General features: G+C 36.8%; 1 protein-coding gene across 3 annotated transcripts in view; it reads right to left on the bottom strand.

Moving 5' to 3' along the window:
- Positions 1-12,563, bottom strand: part of LOC111149090 (ATPase phospholipid transporting 8A1) — a 233,220-nt gene that overhangs the window by 139,549 nt on the left and 81,108 nt on the right. For 2 of the 3 annotated variants that reach the window (XM_022506004.1, XM_022506006.1), the window contains 3 exons: positions 12,408-12,535; positions 9,496-9,573; positions 8,436-8,524 (listed from right to left, as the gene is read on the bottom strand). In XM_022506004.1, the coding sequence (XP_022361712.1) occupies positions 8,436-8,524; positions 9,496-9,573; positions 12,408-12,535 (295 nt within the window). Of the gene's footprint in view, positions 1-2,623; positions 2,669-8,435; positions 8,525-9,495; positions 9,574-12,407; positions 12,536-12,563 lie in introns of all 3 variants that reach the window. The other variant, XM_022506005.1, reaches the window with a different exon arrangement.

The raw sequence follows: 12,563 nt of genomic DNA, 5'->3' as shown, positions 1-12,563 counted from the left end.
AGCTCTTCAAATATATCATGAGGATTGAGTGAGACACTGCAGCTAACACTCTCTGTGAGTATACTATGTCTAGACTCTATTCTAAGCACTTTAAAAATGGAACTCACTGGGGGGCACCTGGGTGGCCCAGTTAGTTGAGCATCAGACTCTTAATTTCAGCTCAGGTTGTGATCTCAGGGTTGTCAGGATCACCCCAAGTTGGGCTCTATGCTCAGCATGGAGCCTGCTTGAGATTCTCCCTCTCCTTCTGCCCGCGCTCCTGCCCCCGCCCCCATGCTCACACGCACACACACTCTCTCAAATAAATAAATCTTAAAAAAAAAGTAAAAATAAAAACAGAACTTAGTCAATCTTCACAACCTCCCTATGATGTCCACATTCTAGCAGAGGAAGACAGGCAGGCGGAGAGATTAGATAATTTTTCAAGGGCACCAATAGGATCAGGATGTGAACTGGGGTGGTCAGAATCCGAAGTCTGCATCTTTGACCACTGCAGTGGGCCAGGACAGAACAGAAACTCGAGTAGCATGTGTTGTTTCATCCTTGCAGGCCTGTAGGTAACTGTCTGATAGACGAGGAATCTCAGAAGCTCAGCTTTATTTAAAATAAAGCTCACTTTATTATAAAGGTGGTAAATGCCTTCCCTATCGTTTATTTTTAAAAATACTAATATTTAGGGGCACCTGGGTGGCTCAGATGGCTAAGTGTCTGCCTTTGGTCCAGGTCATGATGTCAGGGGTCTTGGGATCAAGTCCCGTGTTAGGCTCCTTGCTCAGCAAGAAGCCTGTTTCTCCCTCTGCCTGCTTCTCCCTCTGCTTGCGCTCTCACTCTCTGACAAATAAATAAAAATCTTTTTTTTTCAAGATTTTATTTATTTATTTGACAGAGAGGTCACAAGTAGGCAGAGATGCAGGCTGGGGGCAGGGGTGGTGGGAAGCAGACGCCCTGCTGAGCAGAGAGCCTGATGTGGGGCTCAATCCCAGGACCCTGAGATCATGACCTGAGCTGAAGGCAGAAGCTTAACCCACTGAGCCACACAGGGGCTCCGAATAAAAATCTTTAAAAAAAAAATACTAATATTTAAGCAGAATCATATAATTTATGAAAAATCTGGCATTTCTTATTTGGAGTTATCTAGTTTAGAATTTCAAACATCAAATTTTCCAGCAGAGTTTTTTACAAAGAGATCTTAACTAGATAATACGGTATCCTCTCCAAAAGTGATAGAAATCACAAAACAACTTCTATTGAAAGTAGGATATCTTAAATGATCTGAGTAAATAAGCAACAATTTTTTACATTTCCATTCAACCTTCGTAAAAATAGGCTACAGTCAATTTCCTTAAGAATAAGAGTTCTTAGAAAAATTTATATTAATTCTATACGAGTGAACACTATTGACAATCAATAGAATTGTATTAATGTTATAGGAAAACAATAAATAGATATAGTCACAAAATTTTACTACATTCTTGAAGGATTAACTAAAAGGGAATAGCTACTGCATTAAACTTAAATTATCCACCAGCAGTAAGAATCTTTGGAACATTTTTTAAAAAGCTAAAAATTATTCAGTTGCATGTAGGTGTCAAAACTGGATGACACTCCAAGCAATGAGTTTAAATGTGACGACTCATCACATACCACATGAATCAAACAACTGCCTCTGGCATTATTATGGGTCCGAGTTTAGCTGCAAATTGTTATCAAAGCTCCACTGTATTGAAATCAAAGTCAAGTTGAAAAATATTAAATGATGTTACTGGACTTCCATGCATACTGGACATGTGGTCAAATCATAAACACATGTACAACCTGAAAATAAAAATATAACCCCTTCTAAAACCACAATGGGTTCTATAGTTACCAGCATTAAAAGAACCTGTTCTCTGAAGTTTCGCTGGTCACCAAATCATGATGAGTTCGAGAAATACCAAAGCAAACTTATCCTGTTCTAAATGAAAATGTTAAATCCACGGAGGAGGGATTTTAAGGGAAAACAAGCAAAACCCCTCAAAAGCATGGACATTAAAACTATAAAGCGACATCTCTAATAATTCTAAAATTATTTATATTTCAGTTAACTTTAGTCCTTGGCAGCATAGTCTTCCAACATTTGTTCTAGGCATTTATTTTTGAAAATGTTCACGTTCTAGCCCCCATATAGATTTACTAAACTAATGAAAAGGGACGTAAAGGAAATTTCTGCTTCTTGGGTAGGTTTCAGTAGCGTCTTTTTGTGGCTCGGTAGAGAATATAAATTGCAGCAGAAGATGGCAGTGCTGAGCTAGAAAAGAGAAAACTTCTCGAGCTCTAGTAAATCTTGGCTAGTTCACAGCCCAGGGACCCCAAGTTGATCATTACAGACTTTATTATGGATACATAATGTAAACTCTCGCAAGCCTAACTGTTAAACTAAATGTCTGTAAAATGACTAAAGGTTATGCAATAGGAAATCAAGGACAGTCACGGGATTTCAAGAAATATGTTCTTTATAGCACGCTGACCTCACCTGATCAATAATGCCTTTTCCCCCCCAAAACTAGTGAAATGTGTTTATCAAAACAATGAAATGCAAACTTTTTAAAGGAATCCATGAGACAGAAAGGTCCATGCAGCTTACCATTCATCGGGAGAACAGCCATAATCCTCAGGTTCAGGGACATGGCTTCAGAAGAGGAGGGACAGAAAGAGAGCAAAAAATCATCACAGAAAGGCTGGAAACATAAAAGCAGGAGTAAAGGAAGTACTGAAAGATGGATCTTGAAAAAGTTAAGAAAATGAACTTTTAGTTGATTCTGAAAGAATGGCAATTAGTATAGTAAGTAGAACACAATATATGGTAGCTAAGAAGATTTACAAAATTATTCTTTAACAGGACAGTCAACTCGCTTCTTGGTTGTGGAACTGATTAATATTCATTAAGAAATGTTTTAACCTAGAGGTTTAAACACATGCTAAAACCAATGGAAAATTAAGTACATATTCTATCATCAGAATAAAGTGTTTTAAGGAAACAAACTTACTAATACTTAGGAACAAACAATTATACTGATAAAATTTGCCAAGTACATTTCAGAAACAAATTTGACTATCATAAAGTAATGGGTCTTTAAACAGGTATATTAAAGTAAAAGTTAATTACATTTCTATAATTAAATGGAACCGTATTTTAAAAGATGAACTGATCCTCAAAATTTTTCACCTAAACCATAATTCACTCATTAAGCCATTTGTTATTTCAAACAGAAAATACATTCATTAATAATTTTAATTTCCTCCTTTGGCTCATTTAAGCACCAGGAAAAGTCTGACTGATGTACAGCTTTTGTTTCCAGCAGTCACTTGTGTATTCAGTCAAAGGATATATAACAGTGCAGATTTTCTTTTATGTATTTATTACATTTTTCTTTTTACTGTTCAAATCTTTTCCAGCTTTGTGGAGATATAATTGATGTATAATCCTGCACAAGATTCAGGGATGCAACATGATGATTTGATACACTTACATACTTTGATATGATTACCTTCACAGTGGGAACTAACACCAGCATCTGTCACATAATTACCATTGTGTGTGTGTGGGTAGGGTGGGAAAATTCAAGATCTATTCTCTTAGCGGCCAGAACTCATTGTCTTATCCTTCATTTCTCTCACTATATATGACCATTCAATATTTTCTCTTTAAATTTATTAGCTATCAACTGAGTTTAAAAAAAATGTGGAGTTCAATAATGTAAATGTAGAGTGATTCATTGTTTTTGATAGATACAAATTTCACTGAAAACCCGTGGAGTCCTATCACTCCCTCTGTCTCCATCCCATTCCCTCTATCCTTCCACCAAACCCACTGCGGCACGAGCCTCACCATTAGAAGGCACCTCTTTCACCTGCAAAGCAGGAAACTGCTTCCAGTGCGGTATCCACGGTCATTAGTCACAATGAAGGCAGTCCCCTCTACTCACTATTCTCTCTTGCACCAAATGACTTTTGTGGATGCTTGAGAGGAAGGGCTAACCGAGCCTCCTGTGGGCTGGAGTCCCAGAAAAAATGATGACCCGTTGCAAAGCTCTGTGGAAACTGGCTGCAGCCCAGCGCTTAAGGCAATCACTTCTGATCAACCTCAAGGCTTGGACTCTAGCCACCCCCAGACTGTACCAGCGGAGGCCAGTGCTACCCAAGCAAAAACACTGTGCTAAGGTTCTGTTATGTTGCACTGGTGCTGGACGGCAGTCCCCGATCTCACATCAGGAAAGAGGCCAGTACATGTCTAGTAATATAGCTTAAAAGATGCAAAGCTTGAGACTCAGGGTCCCTTCTCCTGGGGTGGGTCTAGCCCTGGCAGATGCTGCTCAGAATGTGATGAGCAGCAGGAGACCCACATGCCTGCTACTGCCCCTGTGTGCGAGAGTTTCCCCAGGACTGCTGCTGGGGCAGCTCTGGTGTATATGTGCTATCTGGGCATTTGCCTTTGTGTGCATGTCAATACTGCTGTATCCGCCTGGTAAGGTCTTCGCTTAATCAAACCCATTCTTACATCTCAGCTCAAGGATCGCTTTCTCACGGACCAGTCCCTGACCTGCCTGATTGGATCAAATCCTCATCATAGACTCACGTGGACCTCTGCACTGTGTTTTATCTTTAATTACTTAATTAACACCCATTAATCCCCAATTTGACTATAAACTTCGGGAGGGCAGAAACGATGTGAACTTTTGCTGATCATTACAACCCCATCATTTAACAAAGTGCCACATACACAGAGGAGATAAAAATATTTGTTGAAGCATATAAATGAACAAATGAATGGCATTTACTCAATTCTTACCGTGGTGGGCAGTCAGATAAATTTGTTGGTTATAATCTAGACCTCGGGGCTAAGTTTTATGGTAATTGTGAGCTTTCTTGTGATGACTCTCTTCTCAGTTTGAAGTACTGATCCTTTCAGCAAACATATTATTAAACAAAATATGGTCATGTTAAACTATTCATAGATTATATTCATATGTACATAGAGATTGCTACATAGAGATTTTTACGGGGAAAATGTCAATGAAATGTTTTTAACACTGATTAAATGACTAATGCAAAAAAATCACTCTTTAGTTGGCTTACTAGAATTTTCTTTTCTTTTTTTTTTTTTTTTACAACTTCAGAGCCTGTACTCTGTAAAGCTTTGCCCAGCTCATCAGCTCATTCTAATAGTAAGGTCCAAATTACCAATAAAGATGATACCTAGGATTATAGCCTATTACATTCACTGTATTGAAAGTCCTGGCCATGGAACAGATAAGCCTCTTTACCCATTCCTGGCATTCCAGTTACTTTGGTAAATTTGACTCATTTCTTACAGAAAGGAAGTTACTGAAATGGTACTTTAACAAATGTTTAGCAGTAGAATTTCTAGTTTGTAGTAAGTTAAATTTACAGATGACATCAATTTACGTTTAATCGAAGAAAGATCTAATGAAACAATCTAGTAAGTTTAAACACAGTAGCATCTCTGACAAGTCTGACAAAATCATCACCACTGCTACATATGTACAGATCTTTATTTTGATGCCCATGATGAATCCAATTTGGGCAGTGGTTATGTGAAAATGAGAAAAAAATTACCAAGATTAAATTTTGAAGCATTGTGTTAAGTGTTAAATCTTATCGTCTTACAAATTTAAGGAATAATAGGCAAAAATGAAGATACTTCAAGTCCTCTCTTCAGACCCATAAAAGTCAACCGAACTCACCTCTAACTCTATTTAGGGTAAAACTAGGCTTTATCTTCTTAAAAATGCTTAACAAGGATCTGTTCTGAAATTGGAACCCCAAAAACATTTGTTAATTTATGAAAATGTGGGATGTTCTCCTTTATTCTGGTTTGTCCTGGGGAGATATAACACCATGCTTTCTTCCACTAGAGTTGAAGGTACATGTACTTAATAGTTCCCCATATTAAACAAGTGTTAACACTGCAACAGAGCAAAAGGGATTGCAAAACCATTTTATTTCCCCTCTGGGTTCCGATAAGCCAAGAGTGGCCAGAGAAAATTGCCACAGAAAGATGGCTGACAGTAACTACGTTTCTTGCTGAGTTTGGTGGAATTAAGGAACAGTAGTGTGTCTCTTACTGTAAACACCTAAGCATCTGAAGTCTCCTGTACAAACAACTTCCTCTATCAACCACTCTCTATGATATAATGTTGACGTTCCAAATGCCCATCAGGATGCTTGGGGGAGAGGATGTTGATAAAAAAATGAGGGTTAAAGATCCTAAACACACATACACAACACTACGTGATTATTGGAAGCAGTTTAACAACTTGCTTCACTCAGCAAGTCTTCTGGTATTCTCAAAAACATGATATAGCACCCAAGAAAGAAATGTATTTCTGTTTATGTAAGTTAAAATTGGCAAACAAAAGAATACCTTTTTAAAAAATTCTAATAAAACATGTTTTTACATTTTTTTATATCTAGAATTTTATACCTGGAAAACGACTTTAGAGATTATCTTCTCTCACTATCCTCAGTTTAAGGAATTTGGAATATTTGAAAGGAATTACTGATAGTTTCATGGTAGATTAGTGACAAAGCTAGAACTAGAGGTCATATCTTATGACTGCCCCTCAATATTAAGAGATATTATTTGCCCAAGAGAAAAATTGTTTTTCTGGAAACTTAATCTAAATGATGACCGTTCTTAACTCTTAATACTTCTTTAATATTTACCAGTCTCAAACCGACCCTATCACATAAGGGTTGTCAATGATAATATCACCAACAGATCCAGAAAGAACACTGCTCTTTAGAACTAGTGCCTGGACGTGTTTAAGGGCTTGTTGCAAGAATAAGAAAAAACTTGACTGAATGCAGGAGACAGGCTAGATCTCATTCTAGCTTTCTGTTCTGGTAAGTTCACAATCAATATTTACTCATTTATAGAACTTGCTTGTTCAATTGGAAACTGGCAAAGTAAAAACAAATTCACTTATGAATGCAGATTTTTTATAAAACAGTCTTCACGAGTCTGTCAGCAAGGATAATACAATACACTCCAGAATTACAGTCTGCCTCTCCTTCTCTTGCCTGGCATACCTGTGGGTCAAATATGCATGACACCGACAAGTATGGCTGCCTGTCCCCCTCTAGGGCAGCTAACCAAATTACAAGGCTGGTAGCAAGTGGTGGGGAGGAGTAACGACAGCCTTTTCTAGGGGAGTTGGGAGAACTTCAGATAAAGAGGAAAGATACAAAATGGTATCCAGCCCTGGAAACAGTAAGTATGCTTCTTAAATTAACATCCCATCTTCCCAAAGTGTGAAAAAGCCGTTCAATCAAATGTCTTTTCGGCTTCATTTACACATACAGTTTGAAGTCAATTTTAGTCACACTATCTGCTAACCCAAAGAATAGGGTATCTGCCTCCATCTACTTCTCTCTGTAGACCCTTGTATAGGAATAACCATTGCTTCTAGAATTTTTTACCAAATGGTAATTTATTTGTAATTTTAACTAAGGCGTTTTCAAAATTCAATACATTATTTTTATACTAGCTTACTGTTTGGAGACAGAGTGTGAGTGGGAAAGAGTGAGTACAAACCAGAAAACCCAAACGAAAGTGCTCTTGCTTAAATGGTTGAGGGATCAGTATTTCCCAGTCTCACTTATAGATAAGGATAGTTGGAGAATTTGTTAATAGGTCATGGTCAAGGTCACGGTCAAGGTCACTCCAACCAAGGAAAGTTTCATCTTTTGATCACATCCTTTTTGGAAATGTACAGATTAATTTAGTCACATTATCCTAAAAAGTATTTCAGAAAGAAGGCTTTTGAAGGATTTAGGTAAACATAACTCAAAGAAAGAAATAAATGGACTCTTAACAAGCATATTGTAAAGGACATTAGGAGCCGGATAAAAGTTTCTGAGGGTATTACACATTACACACTAGATTTCAGAGTTTCATGTCCCACCTTCTTCCCACCGTCAGAAATTTAGATTGCTTGTGATTGCAAAGAGGAGAGACAATAAAAGAAAAAGCAAATCAAAGGCGTAACTATCAGAGAAACAACAATATTTTAACATCGTTGAAAACTACCCAAGGACACTCTCTATGTTATTACGACATTGTACTCTAACTTCATGGCAATGTAGCGGACACTGTATTTTTACTTCATGACCAGAGCCAGATAGAGACCTTTAGCAAACTCCAAACACGGAACTACTACTGGGTAGAACCTCCACCTCATAGGTAATTCCAAACGAAAAACAATTTCAAACTGTAACACAAAACATACATGTATGCTAAAGTTAAAACAGGGGCTTTTTATGTAAAAAAAAAAAAAAAATTTCCACTAGTAAGAACTCTCAAAACATGCCAAACTATTAGCACTAATTAAATGTGTGTTTCACATTCTAATTAAAGGGGGGAAAAAACTCACCCATAAGCAACTCCAGCTATGGTGCACTTCTTAAACTGCATTACATTGCAGGTCAGAGTACCAGTTTTGTCAGAGAATATGTATTTTACCTAAAAAAAAAAAAAAAAAAAAAGTTTAAAATTTCTCATTAAAATTTCAGAAGTCTTTTTTTGTCAGTCTTTCACAGAGGGGGGAAATGCCCCTTAAATAATTCTTTTTATCCATCTTGTTATATTATATGGGCACAATGAATGCTATTAATTGATGATTTTCTTTGCATTCATTAAGAAATATGTTTGACTTTTTTTTTTTTTAGTATTTTAGCAATGAATCATTTCATGTATGAACCGTAAAGACTATCAAGATGCTAGAAAAACTGCAGCCATACAGAAATCTGCCTTAACATGGTCTGAATTTCCACTAGAAATTGCCACTACTGTGACTTAACATTTATGGAGCACTAAAACATCTACCAGGATTTCTCACCATAACAATTACAGAATTAGTAAAGGCTTGTGCAATTAACTTCATATAACATCCAGATTGGTACGAAAAAGGATAATTCTGGCAGAAATGCTATTTGAAAAGAAATAGCAAATGGCAAGAATACAGAATAAGAATTTTTCCTGAGCTAGTATGTAAATATGGATTACAAAGATATACACATATGTGAATGCAGTATGAATTATAAATCTAAAATTCCTGTTTGATCACTTTCATACTTTGACTTACATAGCATCAGTGATCAAGTTAACTTTTTCTTCCTTTCTGGTCAAAAGCTATGAGCAATTTTAATACTGAGAGTTTATCACTCAAAAATCGCCAATACTTTACTACTAACTAGATTATATGCTGAAGGAAATCCCTTCGTGTAATACCTTATCTGAGAGCAAAATAGATTTTAAATGTTTTTAAAACTTCGTTTACTAAAAATGGTAATTATGTACTAACATGTATTTATGCAGATTATCCAAATAATGGGAAATTAGGAGCTGTCAATTCATATGAAGTTGCCACCTATGGCAGAAATGACAATGAATCTGACGTCCCATTTAACATATCAACAAGAAATTCAGTTTACCTGGCCGAGTTCCTCGTTCAGATTCGACGTTCGAGCCATAGCAGCAGTGTCTGTGGGTTCGTAGTGCATGTCGAGATCCTTTTTTTTTTGTAAATAAAAGAAATTACTAAATGCAATTGGTAACAAGAGATTGACTGAAATTTTCTTTAACTAGTGAGTTATAACATGAAGCCACTCTCATCTCTGGCCATTCTACACCGTTTCAGTTGATTTCCCTGAAAAGTACTCAGTAGAGAATATTATATTTCACAGGAAGGGCAGGACAGCATGGCAATTGGAGTGTATCTCTGCAATCGGGTAATCTTGAATTTTTTCATAATTCTACCATTTTCTAGATAGGTGACATGTGGTAAGGATTAAATAAAATAATGTACGTGAAGTTCTTCCTAAAGCATCTGACACAACATAAGTACTTAATGCAGCTAAAATATGTAGATTTTTAAACCCCTAGGAAAATTACCTAAGAGATTCTATCTGGTTATACTTTCTTGGATCTGCTTCCTTCCAGTGCATATACTTGAAAGCAGAAGGAGTGCACTTCTCAAAACCCAAACAAAAATGTAGAGCTTTTGTACCAATTTGTACTTGTTCTGTACCCAAACAATATGAGGCTTGACTCTTACGCCTATAAGAAGTAGTATTTTCCAGAGTACACTATTTTATTGCCAAGTCAGGGTTAACAGATTTTTACAAGTCAAAGGAAAAGGACGAATCTGGTCTTTCCCACGTCTGCATTTCAGACTGATCTGCCTCAGTTCTGAAGTAGGCTGTTGACTTGTAGGAGCCTTGTTCTAAGAAGGCTATTAAGCCATGTTCAAAGAGGAATGAATGGAACGGGGAGTAAGTTGGACTTCCTTGATCATCAAGTCTGATAAGGAACAGAAGGAGATGGGGAAGAGGTGATAGAAGAAAAGGCATGCAGCCGAGTTCATTGTTTTTGTTTGAAGATTTATTTATTTGAGAGAGAGAGAGAGAGAGAGAGAGAAAGAGTGCATGTTAGTGGGGGGAGAGAGAAAATCTCAGGCAAGACTCCATCCTGAGCATGGAGCCCAATGCTGGGCTCGATCTCATGACCCTGAGATCACAGCCTGAACCAAAACCAAGAGTGGGATGCTTAACCAACTGAGCCACCCAGGCACCCTACCTGAATTCTAATACTTTGCAAAGTTATCATTCAGAAACAAGATTAGACATTTTCCTAAAAGATCAGTATCAAAGGGGGGGCAGTTACTGATCTCATTTCTACTCACAGAATTGCTGGCTGGTAAAAGACCTGTCAGCAATGTTATCGAATCTCTGTACAATAGAAATGTGGTTGAATAGCATAAGCCTGCTGGCCTCCTCCAATACTCAAATTATGTCATTATTTGAAGCAAATATTACTTTTAAAAATCCAAGTACAAAAAAATAAAGTGACTAACTAGTTATTTGATTTTTAAAATGAGTCACCTTATGATTTCTTATTGCAAAGTGGGAAACCTCAATAGGTTTTCATTGTATTTACACAAATGTTACTACATAATTTTTCAGCAACACATTTCCTGCATGAAATAAGCCACACCTGCAGCTCATTTTAGATTTCTAAATTCTACTGGGCTTGTACCAATGAATTAGACAATTTGACAGGTGAGGTGGATCACTTACCATGGGAAGGTAGTGAGCAGTGGCAAAAGCATCCTCAGTTATATTTTTTAAAAATCCTAATATTGTTCTCTTGAAAGACTTTTAAATAATTTAAAAAAATAACTTCAAAAGATAATACCCAAATTTCCCAAAATAAAAGAAAAATTCAACTTTCTGGCAGATTAAGTCTGAAGGTTTATTTAATTTACATAAATTCATTAATTTTAACTTTGGTAAAATAAAACTAAGAACAACACATTGTATAAACAAAATATTTAAGGAACAGATGTCCAGCACATTTTTCCAAGATTAAAAAAATTCAAGAAGAAAAAAATTAAGCACAGCTGAATTTGTTTACAGTGGGGGAAAAATAAACTACATAGGTATATAAAACAAGACTGAAAGCCTGGTTGTAACAAGCAGTGAAGAGTGTTATTTCTAGAGCACTTCATTGTTTAGGAGGCTGTTTGCTATGCTGTGAGATTCCTTTGCTCTGTATTACCACTGTGAGATGCTGGTAAAGTACGTTTTATCATTACTGTCTAAAGGCCCAAGAAAATAAGTCTCAAAGAAGTCAAGTGGCTTGGCAAAGTTCACACAGCTAGTAATTATAGAACTACAATGATAATCCAGATATTTTAACTCTCAACCTCATGGTTCTCCTTTTCCCCAAGACTATTATATAACCCCAAATAGGTTTTCTTAACTGGAGACTTCGTTCCCCAGAATGTCTAATCTATAAACTTGTGTGATTTTAAGATAAAGAGTTTTTGCTATTGATTTTTACATGTCAAATGAATTTATCATCATATTAGAGTTAAAAATATTTTGAAATGCCATCTTGCAGTCAATAAAAGGGAAAGTATCATCAAGATTTTGTTTCAGAGAGATCAAAGGACACTATGAGGGGACTGCCCAGCTGGTTCAGTCAGTGGAGCACAAAACTCTTGATCTTGGGGTCTTGAGTTCAAGCCCCGCACTGAGTGTAGAGATTACTTAAAAAACATTAAAATCCTTGGGAGCGCCTGGGAGGCTCAGTGGGTTAAAGCTTCTGCTTTTGGCTCACATCATGATCCCAGGGTCCTGGGATCAAGCCCCACATCGGGTTCTCTGCTCAGCAGGGAGCCTGCTTCCCCCCACCCTCCGCCTGCCTCTCTGACTACTTGTGATCTCTGTCAAATAAATAAATAAAATCTTTTAAAAAAAATTAAAATCCTCAAAAGACCCTATCAAAAAAAAAAAGACAAAACATATATTTAGAATGATGAAAAACAGTAATTCATATTTACCCAATTTATGAAGTATGCCTGGGTAAATTTCACCACTTCTAATGTAACCAGTAAGCTGATTGGAATGAGATTGTTGAAAAGGATGATGAAGGTCAAGAAATTCAGTCCAAAATTATTAGCACCACCATCTGTTGAGGGAGGTGGGAAGAAAGTCAT

The sequence above is a fragment of the Enhydra lutris genome, unplaced genomic scaffold, assembly GCF_002288905.1.
Source record: "Enhydra lutris kenyoni isolate GAN:26980312 unplaced genomic scaffold, ASM228890v2 scaffoldscaffold21, whole genome shotgun sequence".
NCBI lineage: Eukaryota > Metazoa > Chordata > Mammalia > Carnivora > Mustelidae > Enhydra > Enhydra lutris.
The sequence above is the reverse complement of the archived record's forward strand: the minus strand, read 5'-3'. Positions and strand labels throughout refer to the sequence as shown.